The sequence below is a fragment of the Pseudoliparis swirei genome, chromosome 24 (assembly GCF_029220125.1).
Source record: "Pseudoliparis swirei isolate HS2019 ecotype Mariana Trench chromosome 24, NWPU_hadal_v1, whole genome shotgun sequence".
Lineage (NCBI taxonomy): Eukaryota > Metazoa > Chordata > Actinopteri > Perciformes > Liparidae > Pseudoliparis > Pseudoliparis swirei.
Genome location: NC_079411.1, coordinates 24,126,335 through 24,145,857, shown reverse-complemented (window position 1 = coordinate 24,145,857; position 19,523 = coordinate 24,126,335). Strand labels below are relative to the sequence as shown.

Genomic DNA, 19,523 nt, shown 5'->3' with positions numbered 1-19,523 from the left:
TGTACTTACAACATTTGTCACGAGGGCATGTGCACACCCAACAACCGTGTGATGCATTTACAAACAGACAGCCTCACAAGAAAAAACATACACAGACATGTCTCCAGTCCAACACAGTCTCTCTGTCTCTCTCTCTGTGTGTGTGTGTGTGTGTGTGTGTGTGTGTGTGTGTGTGTGTGTGTGTGTGTGTGTGTGTGTGTGTGTGTGTGTGTGTGTGTGTGTGTGTGTGTGTGTGTGTGTGTGTGTGTGTGTGTGTGTGTGTGTGTGTGTGTGTGTATGTGTGTGTGTGTGTGTGTGTGTGTGTGTGTGTGTGTGTGTGTGTGTGTGTGTGTGTGTGTGTGTGTGTGTGTGTGTGTGTGTGTGTGTGTGTGATCCGTTCTCTCTGTCTCACTTTCGCTTCGTCGGAAAGCAGTGTTGAGTTTCGTGTTGACGGGCAGAATAAGAATTACATGCTGCAAACTGGTCGGCTCATTTTAAAAAGCCAGTCGTCACTGAGTTATTTGTCTTGAAATGTGTCCGCATATTAATGTGTTTGTGCGCGCATGTGTGTTTGTAGTGTGAGTGTGTACACGCTCTACTTATGGTGCCTGCGGAGGTTTTTGAGGCAAACGACCGATAGTAACCTCTCTTTGTTCTTGCACCTTCGGCACTCATTTCCTCCTCCTGCTCTGATGGTCTCCCTTTCTTTCTCAGCTTCTCTCTCATCTCCTTCCATATTCACCTCAAAGGTGTGATATTCTCTCCGTCCTTCACACACAGAGCTTGAGCTGATCGTGAGCCCGAGTGACCTCCTGCGGTTCGTGCCTAGCCAACAACAGTCCCCCTCTTCTTTTGCCCTTTCTTTGTTTTACTTGCACGCAAAGAAACTCAAAACCCCTCCTTCCAGTCCTTCCTAAATCACGAGTGGATGACATAATTACATATGCATCTCCTAGTGTTGTTTCACCGATAGAGAACTTGTGTCAACTTGTCTCTTGACCTGTAGTAACCTCTGTGTGAACCGAAAGAAATGTTGACTGTCTATCCAGGACAGGTTCTCCTGAGACGAGAGGAACACATTTTGTGGTTGTTGTCAACATAACCACATAAGTTGATGTTCAAGTTTGACATAAGAAAATAAAACAACTATAGTGGTAGTATACGAGGACAGTTCTAGCTGTACAAGTATTTAGGATCGTGATAACAAGGCCAGAGCACTGCGCTGCCCCCGACCCTTCAGCATTGAGGATTTTGTGATATAGAAACAGCTGCAGAGTGGAAAAACCTCATGACACGAGTGAATAGAGCACCATACTTATACGCTTTAAGACATTTCATGACCGTCCATAATCAGACCCTTTTTTTAATGTAAGAACGGATATAATAAGGTCTCCTCTAGAGAGAAATGCACATGCACAGACACGGGGAGAAAAATAGGACTGGGGACAGTTACATATATCTTCATCAGGCAGAAGGCTAAGTGTCTCCACTTGACCACTATGAATATCACACATACACACACACACATATATATATATACACACACACACACAGGGTTCGTATAAACTGCCTCTGTTGGGCCATATTGTGAACACATGTACACTGTGAGTTACATGAGATGCCCAGAAGGAAGAAGCATGTGCGCAGCAGGTTTGATCCCAGATGTGGCGACACACGGAGCACATATGACGGGCAGTATGTTCAGCGGCCTCGTGAACGGTACAGAGACCGTGATCTGGGGCTGGAGGCTGATTTCATGAAGGACAAAATTCACAGACCTGAGCTCCTTTATTCTAAGTTCTCCTTTATTAATAACTACCGGTACAAATTGTCATAATCCATGTACGTTATTGTACATAAAAGCACAACAGTAAAAAAACACACGACAGCCACATATCCCAGGAAGAGAGTATTAATGAATTGGATATTATATTGTTTGATGTTTAAAGATGAATATGTTTCATCTAAAATGAGCTTCATGGCTCTGAAAAATGTGTGTATTTGTATCAAAGTGGGGACCTAAGAGGATACATTTACTGACTAACGTACTCATGTTCCTGCTTGTGTCTCTCCCTCCAGCTTAACAGTATGAACAGTTGGAAGGACATGCGTAAGGAGATCCTGTATCTCACTGTAAATGCCACAGGCTCTCCGAACCAGATGTACCAGGCTGTGTCGCGCATCGTCTGCGGACACCCCGAGGGAGGGGGCCTCAAAATCAAGTCTCTCAACTGGTATGAGGACAACAACTACAAGGCCCTGTTTGGAAACCATGGCAACAGCAGCGACGCTGATCTCCTCTCGGCTTACGACAACTCTTCCAGTAAGGGTCCAAAATACCAGAAGCAACCAGAAACACATGTCCTACTTTCATCACAATTTTAATTTACCATAGAAGACGGGACGATGTTCAAAACTCAAACTGTGTACGTGTGTTTATTTTCCAGCTCCCTATTGTAACAAAATGATGCGGAACCTGGAGTCCAGCCCCATCTCCAGGATGATCTGGAGAGCTCTGAAGCCTCTGCTCATGGGGAAGATCCTGTACACGCCAGATACCCCCGCCACACAGAGAATCATCCATGAGGTACAACAAGGCCCCTCCCACCTCTGTGAACCCCCATCAGTCATGAATGAAGCCCCCATTGAATAAGGCTGAGCTTGTTTGTGTTCGTTGCAGGTGAATAAGACCTTCCAGGAGTTCGGCGTGCTGAGGGACCTTGGAGGGATGTGGGAGGAGATGAGGCCCAAATTCTGGAACTTCATGGAAACGGGCGAGGAAATGGACATGGTTAGGGTGAGTGGGAGCTGCCATCACACACACACAGACACACACACACACACACTCACACACAGACACACACATACATCAGAGCCGTATTCTCGGCCCTCTTCCTGTTTACATGAGGGGGTTAAGATAGTCGTCTGTGCATCTCTGTAATTTTAATATAATTCTTTACTTAAAACAAAACTTCGAAGCATTTTCATCGTGATATAAAAATGTGATTCCGGCAGCAGTTTGAAAAACGTAAAGCAAACCCGGTTCGTGCTCATTTCAACAATTTGCCCGTACTCTGATCACATCACGCAGGGACGAGCACATCTTGTGTTTCTTGTACACAAAACTACTTGATCTAGAAATAGATCTACGAGTATTAAATGACAGTCTCTCTGGCAGAATGATCCATTTAAATATTCTGTTTCAGATGGCATATAGTTCATAACACGGCTCCTCCTGGCTTGGCATTTGTTTGTTTTTGCAACTACTCTGTGTCCTGTGTAAATGAACACTTCCACCTCGTGGTGAAAGATGATACTGTAAAATACCTTCACATGTATAAGATCTTTTGCTGAGACCGTTAACTGTTGATAAAGAGCCCCGGACCTCTAAATAAGAATAAGATGCACTTAGAAAACATGAAAAGACCATTAGTTTGAATTTGTTTTAAACATTTACTTAAAGCTGAGTTCTATTTTGCTCTGCTGTAAGAATAACAAGGCTAAAACTTTAATAGTATTCCAGTTTTTTACACTTATTTGATTAGATGGAAAATGAAATAGTTTTTTCTGTCAGGTAAACGGGAACATGGTTGTTGATAATATACATAATAAAAGGAGCCTGGAGGACAGAGAACATAACATTTAACGATTTTAAAATAGGCCTCAAGCCACACAAGCGGATACGCAAACACTCAGCAATAACAAAGAGCCAAACGAGCCTAAAGGCACGTGACTCACACAACTTTTACAGCTCCAGACTGACAGGAAGATTTGAGCCACGTATAAATGTGTATCTGCATCCTCTATATTATTATAGGTGTTCTTTATCGTATAAAGTAATTGCACATTAACTGTCTATAATAAACGATATAAACCTTTCTCTTTGCAGACGCTGCTCCAGAATAACGGCAGTGCCGCGTTCTTTAACGCTCAGCTCAGTGGGACGGAGTGGCGTGTGTCGGACGTGTCGGCCTTCCTGATGAAGGTCTCGGAGGACCAGAGACCTGCAGGATCCGCTTATACCTGGAGAGACGTCTTCAATGAAGCCGACCACTCCATCCAGACCATCTCGCGCTTCATGGAGGTGAGTGTGTTAGCGCAGGACACCAACGCACACCACGGGAATGCCCTGCCAAAGCAGTGTGTGTGTGGAAAGATGGCAAGTCCGTTTTTCCAGGAAACTCATTCGGTGCATAAAATACCAAACCAAGCTTTACGTTATGATGTTTATGACAAATTAATTCTGCAAATGCAGACGAAGAAAATGATATCATTGCATAGCTATCCTTGTTGTCCATATGTGTGTAAAGCAGCTGTTACCCAATATCTTCAATTTAGGTGGAATCCTCGTGGGGAAATAGGTTAAATGCTATATGCTCAAATAGGTCATCCCATGACAAAATCTTCCATTATTCCATTGTTTTTTAACTGCATTTAGAAACCAGCGCAACTAATAAAAGCCTTGAAATTAAATGTTCTTTCCCCTTCCTTCACCAAATGAGATCATTGTCATAGTGAGCTTTTGACTGCTCCCTGTCTCTGCGTTTTGAGTCAGTGTGCCAGAGCCACGCCTTAAGCAATCAACAGGCGATCAACAGGCGATCAACAAGCGATCAACAAGCGATCAACAAGCAGCCCTAACTCCTGCCAAATGTTAATCAATGTCTGTTCCAGAGGGAATCGTTGGCATGCCTGTCCATGTACAGGAATTTCTTCATTGAGAGTTATAGAATAGACTTCTGAAGGTTCAGTGGTAATTGTGGACTAATAGCCTTGTGGCACTCCTCTAATATTTAATGATGTGACCTCTAATGATCAGAATTGCTCAATGAGTATTGATGTTTTACCATCCATAAACCGTAGACACAGACGATTAATGATAAACTGATCTTCTAACCATAACGGAAGATATTGAGAAAAATACGAATCAATTAAGAAGAGAGAATTTTAAACCACAACTTGAGGTCAATTAGATGTCGTACTAATTATTTAACTATATTCAGTTGAACAACACTGCGAATAACCCGCTGACCGACTCTCTCGCTTTATGGAGACACATAATGTGTGTAAACTGACTTTCCTCACTAAATCTCAAGGCCTTACAAATCTGTCACACCTGCAGGATAGGGGGGAAGTGCTCATGCTGTATTTTTGTTATCATGCTTTCTGAACTCATTGGCTTCTCACACAATTCGAGTCGGAGCGGTATAAATCAGCTTATGTCAGCTATGCGAGGGGCTAATCGGTACGAAGTCTCGACAAATAAGCTAAACGACTGTGTTGTGGTCACTCTGTGAGTTTGTGCAATAAGGTATTGAGTTCACTTTTATTATCAGATACTGAGCAAAATATTTGAGGACAGCATTTAATTACGTGAGCAGGACTCTCATGAGTTTTTTTCCCCCCGATCTATTACAATTCGGACACCCAAAGAGATTCTCTTATTCAGAGCAATGTAAACAAAACACAATTGGGACATTCAGCTGTTGGAGAGATAAAGCTTGAGGCTCATTTACTTCTTTGTCTTAGAAAAGAAGTCATAACATGTGTGTTTTCTTTTTTCATCTTTCTTTAACTGTGTGACAAAGACCTTGGTGCACCATTTCGACCCCTCAGCACCTCATACAGATGCTACTTCATGCCTGGTCATACTTTCAGAGTAAAACGCACCCTAACTCCTCTCTCTTCTTGCTCAGTGTGTCAACCTAGACAAGCTGGAGCCTGTCGCCAATGAGGAGAGACTGGTCAACAAGTCCATGGGTCTTCTGAACAACCAGAAGTTCTGGGCTGGAATCGTGTTTCCTGACATCTCCCATAGCGACAGCGCCGACTTGCCTCCTAACGTCAAATACAAGATCCGCATGGACATTGATAACGTGGAGAGGACAAACAAGATTAAAGACGGGTAAGAAGCAGCGCCCCAACTATTATTGAATGACAGACCCTTTTGCAGATTTTTTTTCATTTTTTTATAATCTTGCTCATTTTTCATTTTGCTTCGCAGCTATTGGGACCCCGGTCCCAGGGCAGACCCCTTCGAGGACCTTCGATATGTCTGGGGTGGATTTTCTTACCTGCAGGACGTGATCGAGCATGGAATCATCAGAGCCATCACTGGCACCAAGGAGAAGACGGGCGTCTACATTCAGCAGATGCCCTACCCCTGCTACGTTGATGACATGTAAGCGGCCAACGTGCAACGCCAGAGTATAATCGCAACTTTCACTGTCAAGTCGGTTTAAAACAAGCATCACCAATGTTCACCTTTTTTTTTTTTTTTTTAATGTTCCTCAGTTTCCTGCGGGTGATGAGTCGGTCCATGCCTCTCTTCATGACCCTGGCGTGGATGTACTCGGTAGCCATCATCATCAAGGGCGTGGTGTACGAGAAGGAGGCCCGGCTCAAAGAGACCATGAGGATCATGGGGCTGAACAACGGCATCCTGTGGCTCAGCTGGTTCATCAGCAGCTTGATCCCGCTGCTGATCAGCGCCAGCTTGCTGGCGCTGTTATTGAAGGTTGGTGTTTGCCACGGACACGCCCATGGTGTGATCACACACTTTGTCATTATGCAGGGATGTCAGCATATTGTGGAAAACAAGCGATATCATACCGCTGTGACTGTGAAACAATTTAATTAACCCCGCCCCCTCCCCCTCCTGCCGCCCTTTCCAGATGGGAAACCTGCTGCCTTACAGTCACCCAGGCGTTGTGTTCCTATTCCTGGGATCCTTCGGCGTTGTAACCATCATGCAGTGCTTCCTCATCAGCACTCTGTTCTCTCGTGCCAACCTGGCAGCTGCCTGCGGGGGCATCATATACTTCACGCTCTACCTGCCCTACGTGCTGTGTGTCGCCTGGCAAGACTACATTGGCTTCGGAGCCAAAGTCATAGTGGTGTGTGGGAGAAGTTGAACTACGCACATTCAAATACAAATCCCACGTGTTGAGCGTTGTGTATCCAGTTATTATTCTGTGTCCGCTAAACTCCGGCTTCTTCGTCCTTCTCACAGAGTCTGCTGTCTCCTGTGGCGTTTGGTTTTGGCTGTGAGTACTTTGCCCTGTTCGAGGAGCAAGGGGTGGGCATCCAGTGGTCCAACCTGCTGGCCAGCCCCCTGGAGGGGGACAACTACAACCTGACCACCTCCATCTCCCTCATGCTGTTTGACGCGGTGCTCTACGGAATAATGACCTGGTACATCGAATCTGTGTTCCCTGGTGAGTCGTGGATGTGGTACTTTTTTCTGTAACATGCCCAATGGATGATATGCAGTTAAATAGTTATTTATTTTTGATGCACAGTACTGACAACCGTCCCTCTCTTCCAGGTCAGTATGGGATCCCCAGGCCTTGGTACTTCCCTTTCACGAAGACGTACTGGTGTGGAGAGGAAGAGAACACCAGCATGTCCACCCCTCTGTCGAAGAAGGGCAACGCTGAAGGTACAATCACAATCATCATCTTTACTATTTATTGCTCTTTCTGTTTTGGGAGAAATGTTCAGGTATAAAACCATCCGAGATATAAAATGCAGATGGATGATCCTCTTTGTGTGTCCTATCAAATCTCAGCTTATGTCCTAAATTAAATGCCTTCCTTGTCTTTTTCATCCACAGCTGTGTGTATCGAGGAGGAGCCGAGTGACATCGAGCCAGGTGTTTACATCGAGAATCTGGTGAAGGTCTACAGCCATGGAAAAAAGCTGGCGGTGGACGGACTGTCCCTGAAGTTCTATAAAGGACAGATAACCTCCTTCCTCGGCCACAATGGAGCTGGCAAGACCACCACCATGTAAGATTATACACGCATGGTCTGCAGTTCATCAGGGAACAAGTTGGAGGACCTCAAAGATGTAGTTGAGACAGCCATTGATGGTGATTGTTGTGTGCCTCCCTGCTATCTGATAGGTCAATCCTGACGGGCTTGTTCCCACCCACATCTGGCACAGCCTATATCCACGGCAAGGACATCCGCAGTGAACTCAGCACCATCCGGCAGAATCTGGGCGTCTGCCCCCAACACAACGTACTGTTCAGCATGTACGTATGCGGCAGCTACGGAGACGGGTTTCTTTGCACGCTTGTAGCATTCGTGTGCACTTGGTAACGGTTTGATTTGGTTGGTTTGCCGTAATCCAGGCTGACGGTGGAGGAACACATCTGGTTCTACGCCCGTCTGAAGGGGCTGCCGTACGAGAAAGTGAAGGCCGAGATGGAACAAATTGTGAACGACGTCGGACTGTCTGACAAACGGCATTCCCGCACCAACACGCTCTCCGGTCAGTTTGACCGGTTTGAATTATTTGACCTTTTTTAGTTGTTTCACTTCCATCTCGACGGTGTTTTTGAAGACGGCCTCGTCTCCCTGTTGTCTTTGTAGGAGGGATGCAGAGGAAACTGTCAGTGGCTCTGGCGTTTGTCGGGGGCTCAAAAGTTGTGATCCTGGATGAACCTACGGCCGGAGTCGATCCCTACGCACGCAGGGGCATCTGGGACCTGCTGCTTAAATACAGACAAGGTAAACACCACTAACAGCTGTTCAGTCGTTAACAGTCACGCATCCTGTAGTTTGTAAACTGACTGTGTCCCTCTGTTCCTCGCCAGGCCGCACCATCATCCTGTCCACTCACCACATGGACGAGGCCGACATCCTGGGCGACCGCATCGCCATCATCTCCCACGGCAAGCTGTGCTGCGTGGGCTCCTCGCTGTTCCTAAAGACCCAACTGGGCACGGGCTACTACCTGACCCTAGTCAAGAGAGACTACGACTTAACACTTCAATCCTGCAGGAATTCCGCCAGCACCGTGTCCTACAGCAAGAAGCCCGAGAAGGTACGAAAGCTGTTGAGGACAACGCAGGTGTTTAAACGATACAAGACAAGTTATTCTCCTTTTTATGGTGTTTTTAACTTAAAAAAGTTGACCGTTGACCCTCTTTGTGTGTGCGACTCAGGAGGACGCTGTATCAGAGAGCAGCTCAGATGCAGGTCTGGGCAGCGAACCAGAGAGTGAAACCACCACTATTGGTGAGAACTGAAAATGTAAAATGAAGATGTTGATATAAGATGTATATATATGTATATATTATATTCCTCTCTCTCTTTTTTTTTCACTACAGATGTGTCCCTTATCTCCAACCTGATATTCAAGCATGTCCACGAGGCTCGCCTGGTGGAGGACCTTGGCCATGAGATCACTTATGTCTTGCCCTATCAGTCAGCTAAAGACGGAGCCTTTGTCGAGCTCTTCCACGAGCTGGATGACAGACTCACCGACCTGGGAATATCCAGCTATGGAATATCTGATACCACCCTGGAGGAGGTAAGGAGCAGCTGGTCTAAGTGGGCCGTTCATAGTAAACCCTGTCGAAAGTCGAATGAAACTGACAGAAATCGTATTCTTCTGCCAAATTGTGAAAATGTGTTTTCTCCAACTCTGCAGATTTTCCTGAAAGTGGCTGAGGACAGCGGAGTGGACGCTGTTGAGCTCTCAGGTGAGACTTATGATGCCCTTTAAAGATTCACAGCAGCTTCACATCTATACTATATAAACACAAATACACCCTTGTTCTAAACGTATATTAGCATCAGTGCTTGCTTTTAAGTGACTGAATTACTGTGGGGTTTACCTTTTATATAAAATAGAAGACGTGAACCTCAAAAGTAACATGTTGACCCTCGTGTGGCTGCAGATGGAGTCGTGCCGACCAGGACCCGTCGCCATCATGCATTTGGAGACCACCAGAGCTGCCTGAAGCCCTTCACCGAGGACGACTTTGAATTCAACGAGTCAGAAGGTGACCCAGAAAGAACTGCACTGCCCAGCATGCAGTGCAATGATAACGACATTATTGTTGCTCTTATTGCTTTTACCCTTATCATTACTTTTACCCTTAGTTTTACACTGAAGGTGTATTTCAACAAATATATGTAGAGAAAATTATGTAAAATACATCACATCCCATATTTTAATGGGGAACAAGTGCAGTTTCTCTTTGAAGAAAACTAGACTCATGTTGTGAAACATAGAAATCAGTTGAAATGTCACTATTATTAGCAGACGAGATGAGTTTCTCATGTGTATTGTGTCATCTGCATCCAGAATCCCGAGAGACCGACCTGCTCAGTGGAACCGATGGCAAAGGCTCGTTCAAGGTCAAAGGCTGGAGTCTGAAGAGGCAGCAGTTTGTTGCACTACTCTGGAAAAGATTCCTCTACGCCCGGCGCTCCAGGAAAGGCTTCTTTGCTCAGGTATGCTGATGCTATCAAATATTGTCAATGAACAGTCTTCCATAACAATCTCACTTCCTCTGAGAGTGAAGCAGTACGTCTGAGGTGTGTCAGTGAAATTGAAACTGAATCGTCATGATGTGATTTTTTTTTTCTTCTTCAGATTGTTCTCCCGGCGGTGTTTGTGTGTATTGCCCTGGTGTTCAGCCTGATTGTCCCTCCGTTTGGAAAGTACCCAAGTCTGACTCTGGATCACAGCATGTACGGGGAGCAGTTCACCTTCATCAGGTGAGATTGCATTGTCTTCCTTTTCACCCGTGTTTCTCCAGTTCTTGTACTAAATAGGATGTTTCTGCTCATTTGCTACATTTATCCATCAAAGCACTTTAAAATCTTCTAGTTCTTTTCTCCGAAAAGCACATTTCCACATCTACAAAGTGCACAACTCATTAAATATGTAAAGGATTACCTTAATGCACGAAGGGTTGCGCATGTGACCTAACTGAGGGGTTCAAACTCAACTCTGCATTTGAAAAATTCAGAATAAAAGTACACGTGGTGTTAGAAATTGATCCTAAAACTATTCCAAATGTCAATCTAATATTAGTAGACATCCAGATGACTGCACCTGTCTTCAGTCCTAACACAATGACAGGAGCTAGACCACTGATTGTTAAATATCATTTGTTTGTGATGATTTGTTTGTGTATTTCCAAGAAAGTGAATTACTGTGATATTAAAGGCAATGGGTTCTGTGTGTGTTTGTAGTAATGACTTACCCGAGGACCCTCACATCAACAAACTACTGGAAGCTCTCACAGAAAAAGCAGGATTTGGAACGCGCTGCATGGAAGGACAACCCATACCGTGAGTTTTAAGAAAAGAAAAAACATCCATTAAGGAAAATAAAAAATACACTTGGATATACAGTTAATCTGGGTCCATTTTTATAGAAATAAATAAATATGACAGTGCATTGGAGATTTGACTCCTATCTCCGTGCTCCAGGGAGACTTCCTGTGCAGCAGTAGAGGATGAGTGGTCGCTCCCGGAAGTCTCTCAGAGTGTGAGGGACGTGTTCGACAAAGGCAACTGGTCCATGGAGGATCCCTCTCCCATGTGTGAGTGCAGCTGTGGAGGACGCAAGAGGATGCTTCCCGAGTGTCCTGCTAGCGCCGGGGGACTCCCACCACCTCAGGTTGGCGACGCCACACAATTAATAAAAGTCCAAACTGAAGTGTTAATCAATCGACAATTACAACGGGCAAAGACCAAATACCCACATATATAACAAATGTTCATTTTTTTTTTTTTGTGTGTGTGTGTGTGTGTGTGTGCAGATTAAAATCAGCGAAAAAGACACACTTCAGAATTTGACTGGCCGAAACGTCTCCGACTATCTGGTTAAAACCTACGCTCAGATCATCGGCAAGAGGTAACACTCAACGGACATTGGATTGGCACTCTTGAATTTATTCTAATTCTCGATTTTAATTTACCTTAAAAATATCTTCTCTTCCAGCCTGAAGAACAAGATTTTGGTCAACGAGTTCAGGTACGTTATCAGCCACAATCCATCTAACTGCTCGATGGTGGTGAACTGAGTGCCGCTCTGCTGTGTACTTCGCCGAGGTTAAAATGATTGCGCTCTCCACAGATACGGTGGATTCTCACTGGGCGCCAGGAGATCTCCGTTAATGGCCCACACAGAGGACATCGACGAGGCCATCGCTCAACTCACGAAGCGTTTCCACCTGGAGAGAGTAAGACATTATATCACTGTTTTACACACTACACTAAAATTTTATTTTATATTTTGCTTTGTATGCTTCTATATCTTTCATCCCTGTTTTTATATTTTATTTTTTATTCATGTGTGTTTGGTTTATTGGTGCTGCTACTGCTACGACAAATTTCCCCTTGGGGATTAATAAAGTATATATATATCTATCTATCTAACGCACCAGCAAACACGTGACTACTACTACTCCTAACTACTACTATTACTACTACTACCTACTACTACTATTGCAGTGGGGCCTTACTGGTGCCTTACTGGTGCCTTACCATGTGCTAAAGAAGACTTTCTCCCTCTTTCACCCTCCAGGGAACGGCCGCGGATCGGTTCTTTAACAGTCTCTCCAGTTTTATACAAGGGTTGGACACCAAGAACAATGTCAAGGTTAGCGCGCACACACACACACACACACTACACAAGCACTACACACACTGGTTATGCAACAACACGTGGCTCTTTAGGTTACCTTCAAGTTTCTCTCACCAAATTATGATACAATCTGTTTCATTCACTCTATTCATATTGTGTGCTCAATAATGGAGTTCTGCTTTGAGGCTGGTTAATAAGATGCACAGCTTCCCTCATAACTTTTTGGATGTTCCTATTCATGAATTACACATTCTGTGTATTTCTCTTCATTTGTATCGACTCATCTTCGTTGAGAACAATTTTAATGGAAGGAAAATGTTCACATTTGAAGCAGATTGTTAATGATTTATGCATAGCAGCTAACTGAATGAGCTTCAATTCCACCACACAAATAGAAAATGCATTGTGAAAAAGCTAAGTGCTTTTGTAAGTTCAGAAAATTACTAAAAATAGGCCCTGAGGAAAGAGACAGTAAGTAGAGGGGAACACTTACTATTTTGGGAACAGTGTTATATGAGGCCCAAAGACATATTATCCTTTTTAGTCTCGTGCAGACTTGTGACACACAGCTGATCACAGAACTGGACTTCCAGGCTGCGTTTGCATCTTTAGGTAAGAGAAACTTACGTGCCTTTCCGTTTCCAGATCTGGTTCAACAACAAAGGCTGGCACAGCATCGGCTCGTTCCTCAACGTGATGAACAACGGCATCCTGCGGGCGAGTCTGAAGGCCGACCAAGACCCCACGAAGTTCGGCATCACTGCCGCCAATCACCCGCTCAACCTCACCAAGGAGCAGCTGTCACAGGTCGCATTGTGAGTGTTGAGGGACTTTCTTACACTTCTAATGTGATCACACGTCTTTGGCCTTTTTGCCAAGAGACATCGCCTGTCCTTCTCACGTCTTCCTTCCCCTCCGTTCTCAGGATGACGACGTCGGTCGATGTGCTGGTTTCCATCTGCGTGATCTTCGCCATGTCCTTCGTACCTGCCAGTTTTGTGGTCTTCCTCATCCAGGAGAGAGTGAACAAAGCCAAACACCTGCAGTTCATCAGCGGCGTGCAGCCTTTACTCTATTGGCTGGCCAACTTTGTCTGGGACATGGTAAGACTCTTCAGTGGAGCCCCGTTGATGAAAGTCTAACGATAACACTATTGTCTTGATAGAAAGGAAGCGCAACACTATTGTTCACCCGCTTTCTCGCCCCCTCTTGCAGTGTAACTACATCGTCCCGGCCACACTGGTCATCATCATCTTCATGTGTTTCCAACAAGATGCCTACGTGTCCTCCACCAATCTGCCCGTGCTGGCGCTGCTGCTGCTGTTCTACGGGTAAATTAGACACACGCCTAGTTTTTTTCCAGCTCTTCCTTTTCTCGAATCCTCTCACCTCTGCTAATCTAAAATGATCTTTTTCTTTCTCTCTCCAGATGGTCCATCACCCCTCTGATGTACCCAGCCTCGTTCTGCTTCAAGATCCCCAGCACGGCCTACGTGGTTCTCACCAGCGTTAACATACTGATCGGGATCAACGGCAGCGTCGCCACATTTGTACTGGAGCTGTTTGGAGGCAATGTAAATGATGTCTCCAAGTCATTTTGATTCAGTGAAGAGTAGCAATAGTTTGATTATTTTTAATTTTTTGTGGATTCAAGAGTATGTAGAGAGAGAATGAGATGCTTTTGAATGCAAACTTAGAAATGATTATTGAATGCTTTACCCCTTCACGGCCGAATATTAACTGTCAATATTCACTTTGTTCCTTTTTTTTTAAGGAAATTGGTGGCATCAACGACATCCTGAAGAACGTGTTCCTCATCTTCCCTCACTTCTGTCTGGGCAGAGGGCTGATTGACATGGTGAAGAATCAGGCAATGGCAGATGCTCTGGAGAGATTTGGTAATTACAGCAGACCTCTTGTACCAACTACAACCAACAAATGCATCCCTGTTTTGTTTTGACGTAATCTAAATGTTCTCTGGCTGTGGTTGTGTCTCCGTAGGTGAAAACCGGTTCCGCTCCCCTCTGGCCTGGGACATGGTGGGAAAGAACCTGTTTGCTATGGCCATAGAGGGCGTGATCTTCTTCACCATCACCATCCTCATTCAATACCACTTCTTCTTCAAGGCCAGGTGGGGGAAACCTTCCATACACATGACTTAAACGAGACAAAGAAGAATCATATTTATGACACCAGTGTCCATAACTTAAACATTACAACTCGAAACGAGTAGATCTGGCTTTTGAATCCCGTCTGGAGAGAAGTCTGTCCTTTTATGTGACCTCTCCTCCCTTTGCTGCCTTGCAGGTCATCCACTAGTCACCTGAAGCCCATTGGAGAAGAAGACGAGGACGTGGCCAGAGAGCGACAGAGGATCCTCAGTGGAGGAGGACACTCGGACATCCTGGAGCTCAAACAGCTCACCAAGATTTACAAAAGGAAACAGAAGCCGGCAGTGGACCGACTGTGTGTCGGCATCCCCCGTGGAGAGGTACGATGCAGCGGACGTGATTACAAACCGGGAAAACACAAGCTTTTTTTTAAAAAAGTTTCAGTATTGTTTAAAAATGGGTTTTGTAAGAGGTTGATACAGCAAATACAATGAATGTAGTGAAGAAAGTCTGAATTCCTGTGAAAATAAACATACGGTGTCCCTCTTCTGCTGCAGTGCTTCGGTCTGCTGGGGGTGAATGGGGCAGGGAAAACCAGCACCTTTAAAATGCTGACAGGAGACTCGATGGTCACCGGTGGAGAGGCTTACCTGGCTGGCAAGAGGTAAGACACACACCTCCTCCAAATATACAATACAGCCAATCATCTGTATTAGGATCAATATATTATTCTAGTTCATAAAACGGGGGCATCTGGCAGGAAGTAGAAGGCACAATGATATATTCTTCGGATCAATTATGTAATTAAAAGGACTTAGCCTAATATTGCAAAAATGAAGAAAATTCTTCAACAAAGCTGATTGGAAATTGAGTCAGCTTTCAATCTATTTGGAGAAAACATCAACTAAAAGGCTACATTTAGTTAAAAAGATCTCTATATTTGTGCTTTCCATGGAACTTAATGACACTCTTGTGTTTATCTCACTTCAGTGTCAAGACAGAGATCCATGAGGTGCATCAGAACATGGGCTACTGTCCTCAGTTTGATGCCATCAACGATCTGCTGACCGGCAGAGAGCACCTCGAGTTCTACGCCATCCTGAGAGGAGTGCCTGAGAAGGAAGTCTGCGAGGTCAGTAACAAACACATGCACACACATGCATCGGCCTACTCTATTTACAATAACATTTGGTCTTTTATCTACAATATAATTACTCTACTTTTGGAGTCTTGTTTGTCTATTTTTGTACTGAGGCATTAAGTTATGGAAGATGACTCTCGATACAAATAAACAAACAGACTATTGTATACATCAGTCCATATGCACGTGAAAAAGAAAATGGCTGACACTCATGAAACCTTTATTCTGTCCACTAGGTGGCAGAGTGGGGCATCCGGAAGATGGGTTTGCTCAAGTATGTGGACAAGTCAGCCGGCAGCTACAGCGGAGGAAACATGAGGAAACTGTCCACTGCCATCGCTCTCATAGGAGGACCACCTGTCGTGTTTCTGGTCAGTAGAACATGTTCACACCTACACAACATTCCTATGATGAGTTATTGTGTGTCAAGTGTCGCAGCAGTGTGACCCAGTGTGATGGAACGTCGTAGCGGCAGCTTGAGTGTCCGATGCTTCCTGTTTACAGGATGAACCGACGACAGGCATGGATCCTAAAGCCCGCCGTGCTCTGTGGAACGCAATCCTGAGCATCATCAAAGAGGGACGATCTGTAGTCCTGACCTCTCACAGGTAAGACGGGGCCATCTTCTCAAATCATGGATCTCTATATTTGTGTGGTTGATTGACGTGGTTCCCGCTACATGACTGACCTCATGTGTGTGTTTTTTTTTTTCCTCAGCATGGAGGAGTGTGAGGCACTTTGCACCAGAATGGCCATCATGGTCAACGGCAGGTTCCGCTGTCTGGGCAGTGTGCAGCATCTCAAAAACAGGTGGGGACACTCGCCCCAAGATGGCATTTCACAAAAGCTCACACGTGTGAGAAATGACATTTTTGTCACGTCTGAAGTTCCGGTGAATGAAAATGTGCTTCGCTGCATTCCCCGTCAGGTTCGGCGACGGCTACACCATCATCCTGCGGGTGACCGGCCCAGACCCGGACCTTCGGCCGGTGAGGGAGTTCATCGAGCGGGAGCTGCCTGGCAGCACGCTGAAGGAGAAGCACCGCAACATGCTGCAATACCAACTGCCCACCTCCCTCACCTCCCTCGCCCGCATCTTCTCCCTGCTCTCTGAGAACAAGGAGGCCCTCAGCATAGAGGACTACTCCGTCTCGCAGACTACTTTAGACCAAGTGAGTGCGCCCACGGCTCCGGCTATAACAGGACTGCTGTGACTTCAGTATAGGCGGAGTCTAATTTCCATTTTCCCTTCTTCCTCCGCAGGTGTTTGTAAATTTCGCCAAGGACCAAAGTGATGAGGACCATTTGAAAGAGGCCCATCTGAACAAACGGGACGCTGTGGTAGTGGACATTCCCAAGCGAAACACTTTCATCACGGACAACAAGACCAAGGAGAGCTGCGTCTGACTCCACGAAACAGCATCGCGGGAGACATCGCTGCCCTTCACCCCCTCCCCACAACCCAGAAACCATGGACCACTAACCTGCGGGGGAGGATGGGGGGGTGGGGGGGGCGGTGACGAACTATGTTCATTTTTTTTTCTTTTTCTATTTTTTAGTCTTTTTTAATTGTTATCATTTCTCAGTGGACCTGCACTTCAGCGCACAGCACAGCCTCTTGAGAAGGCAGAGACTGCAGGTATTGTGACACTGACGCAATGGAAACTCAATGCAAATCAATGCAAGAAATGTACAAGAATATATTTAAGATGAGAAGATATTCCTGAGGGCTGGAGACTGGTGCTTTTCCTTCACGAGACGGGCGGAAAGAAAGAAAAGACAGGATTATAATACTGCGCTCGACGGGAAAGTTGTGTAGCTCTGCTACGCATTCAGCGGACATGGCATTGGGGATGATGGAAGGAAATATCTCTATTCCCCCCCCCCCCCTGTACCTTAAAGTAGTGGGACTGTGTATGCGGGGCGGCTCTGTATCGTGAAATCGCCAGAGCGTAAAGCGAAACAAAAAAATCCAGATCATTCACTGCCAACTGCTGAAGACGGACCGACTACTTTTTTTTATTCAAGGTCAGCCCTGGCGCTCTCTTCGTTACCAAGCGCAGTTGTTTTTGTATCATGCAAATGATGGTGAAAAAAAAAAAATAGTTACAATCCAATTGATTTCAGTCACAATCATTCAACGTATTAATTTGTACTAATTCTTTTTTTTCTTTTAAGATAATTTTATTTGAATGGACAAACTTAACCTGTATGGAGTTTTGTTGTTCTTCGTGCCTGTACTGTACCGCGGTGGAGAGAAAGCTGAGCACTCCAAAACAACAACAATGTATGTAGGCTGCCCAGGAATGTTTAAGAAAGAAACCATCAAAGCACAAAAAAGGGGCTTTTTGTGAAGATGGTGAATGAAACGTCACTATTTTTTTATTGTGTCCTTCATTGTCAAAAACCAACAACAACAACAACAAAATCTTGCAGTTGCTTGATGTCTGTACAAGATGTGCGATCCTGGATTCACTCCTTCAACGAATCGGAGTGCACGAAGGACGACCGTCTCAAACTGGCAGTTGGGACTTGAAGAGAAAGCTGAAGGTCGCTCAGAGAATTCGGACAGGTCTTTAAAAGTTCATTGGAAATATTTAATTGCATGCTTCTCACTGGCCCACACACACCCGTACTATCAGCCGCTGTGTGTGTGCGCGCCAGAGCATGTCGTAAGATCAGCTTGTGAAAGGACTCGAGCTGTGCGTCACTGTTGTGGGATTACTGGCACATAATGTTAACGTGGAGTCCGAATCCAAAATTCTGTTGTAAAAAAGAATCGATCTGTGTCAACATGTGATTTTCCGGCGGCGAGACGAGTTCCGATGGAAATGGCCCCGCAGGTAAAACTGTCGCTGTCGTGCCCGCAGGCGGCGTCCCAGCTGCTCTGCTTGTACGAGATCTAGACGGGCGCATTCAAAACCTGAGCCGGCGCCGATGTGGATATTATGTACAGAAGCGACTTTTGTGACTTCAGGTCAAAAACACACACGCAAAAACAAACACAAAAATGTTAAGAGTGAAGTGAACAAAACCGTACCTGTGCCAAATGGAGCTGACTATATATCTTCGACCAACCAGCATATTATGGAGGAGGCAACTGTTTTGTAAAGTTGTGCTTTCATGTCAGGCCTTCGTCCGTCGTCAGCAGCTCGAAACAAAGAGCGCACATTATGTCAAACGTGTGCTCTCTCTCTCTCTCTCTCATATTCAGTCTCAGTCAGTGTTTTTATCTTTTAGTCATGTTGCCAAATTCCAATCTTTCCGTCTGTCCACATCGATAAGCTGCCACGCTGAAGTTACACTCAGTTACTCAAGTATTTCAGGCTAAATTATGTTTCCGGAGCAAGTGGACAAGCCAGACTCCACATAAACAGGGACCACGTTCATTCGAGTTGTTCTTGTGATGTTTTTTTAGTCCAGGAAACGGCGTCCTGGGTTCAAACCAGTGACCGACTGTCATTACGGGTTCTCCGTGTCATATCTAATCTGGGAACGCACCAAAAAACCCTCTGCTGAATGTGAGCACTTTATAGACTTCATAGCCTGTCGTGTCAAAGACGTAATCGTACTAAATTAAGCTTCACCACTGCATTAAAACATCTGTTTGAAACTTGAAATGGAGATCGAAGGCGTCCACGTGATTGAGACGAACGCGTGTGAGATGGAGAGAACTACAGTGGTGATGTTACTCTTCTCGTGCTCTATATTGTTATTGTTTGTTTACATTTTTAAGTATTAAACAGCTGTTTGAGTCTGTTCCACATTGTGTATAGTTACTCTTTACATGAATAAATACAAAAAAAATCATACATTTTGAAGAAAAAAAACATCTGAGTTGATTATTTTGCATTTTGTTTGTCTAGTTGTGTGTGTGTGTTCGGTACAACAAAGCT

The 19,523-nt window shown here is 45.0% G+C and overlaps 1 protein-coding gene across 4 annotated transcripts in view; it reads left to right on the top strand.

Annotated features, from left to right (window-relative positions):
* The window catches only part of LOC130189587 (phospholipid-transporting ATPase ABCA1-like), a 41,672-nt gene extending 22,233 nt beyond the window's left edge, over window positions 1-19,439 (top strand). For 3 of the 4 annotated variants that reach the window (XM_056408454.1, XM_056408452.1, XM_056408453.1), the window contains exons 9-49: window positions 2,059-2,302; window positions 2,427-2,566; window positions 2,660-2,776; window positions 3,869-4,063; window positions 5,676-5,884; window positions 5,984-6,160; window positions 6,274-6,496; window positions 6,654-6,875; window positions 6,992-7,196; window positions 7,307-7,420; window positions 7,595-7,769; window positions 7,886-8,017; window positions 8,117-8,256; window positions 8,358-8,495; window positions 8,582-8,838; window positions 8,933-9,005; window positions 9,098-9,300; window positions 9,421-9,472; window positions 9,671-9,775; window positions 10,081-10,229; window positions 10,372-10,496; window positions 10,977-11,075; window positions 11,217-11,406; window positions 11,549-11,643; window positions 11,731-11,763; window positions 11,866-11,971; window positions 12,316-12,390; window positions 13,021-13,190; window positions 13,301-13,478; window positions 13,591-13,706; window positions 13,805-13,949; window positions 14,150-14,273; window positions 14,377-14,506; window positions 14,683-14,866; window positions 15,044-15,150; window positions 15,477-15,618; window positions 15,864-15,998; window positions 16,132-16,235; window positions 16,345-16,437; window positions 16,556-16,799; window positions 16,891-19,439. In XM_056408454.1, the coding sequence (XP_056264429.1) occupies window positions 2,059-2,302; window positions 2,427-2,566; window positions 2,660-2,776; window positions 3,869-4,063; window positions 5,676-5,884; window positions 5,984-6,160; window positions 6,274-6,496; window positions 6,654-6,875; window positions 6,992-7,196; window positions 7,307-7,420; window positions 7,595-7,769; window positions 7,886-8,017; window positions 8,117-8,256; window positions 8,358-8,495; window positions 8,582-8,838; window positions 8,933-9,005; window positions 9,098-9,300; window positions 9,421-9,472; window positions 9,671-9,775; window positions 10,081-10,229; window positions 10,372-10,496; window positions 10,977-11,075; window positions 11,217-11,406; window positions 11,549-11,643; window positions 11,731-11,763; window positions 11,866-11,971; window positions 12,316-12,390; window positions 13,021-13,190; window positions 13,301-13,478; window positions 13,591-13,706; window positions 13,805-13,949; window positions 14,150-14,273; window positions 14,377-14,506; window positions 14,683-14,866; window positions 15,044-15,150; window positions 15,477-15,618; window positions 15,864-15,998; window positions 16,132-16,235; window positions 16,345-16,437; window positions 16,556-16,799; window positions 16,891-17,034 (6,009 nt within the window). In that variant the 3' untranslated portion in view covers window positions 17,035-19,439. The remainder of the gene's footprint in view (window positions 1-2,058; window positions 2,303-2,426; window positions 2,567-2,659; window positions 2,777-3,868; window positions 4,064-5,675; window positions 5,885-5,983; window positions 6,161-6,273; window positions 6,497-6,653; window positions 6,876-6,991; window positions 7,197-7,306; window positions 7,421-7,594; window positions 7,770-7,885; window positions 8,018-8,116; window positions 8,257-8,357; window positions 8,496-8,581; window positions 8,839-8,932; window positions 9,006-9,097; window positions 9,301-9,420; window positions 9,473-9,670; window positions 9,776-10,080; window positions 10,230-10,371; window positions 10,497-10,976; window positions 11,076-11,216; window positions 11,407-11,548; window positions 11,644-11,730; window positions 11,764-11,865; window positions 11,972-12,315; window positions 12,391-13,020; window positions 13,191-13,300; window positions 13,479-13,590; window positions 13,707-13,804; window positions 13,950-14,149; window positions 14,274-14,376; window positions 14,507-14,682; window positions 14,867-15,043; window positions 15,151-15,476; window positions 15,619-15,863; window positions 15,999-16,131; window positions 16,236-16,344; window positions 16,438-16,555; window positions 16,800-16,890) is intronic. The other variant, XM_056408456.1, reaches the window with a different exon arrangement.
* Window positions 19,440-19,523: the final 84 nt, after the last annotated feature.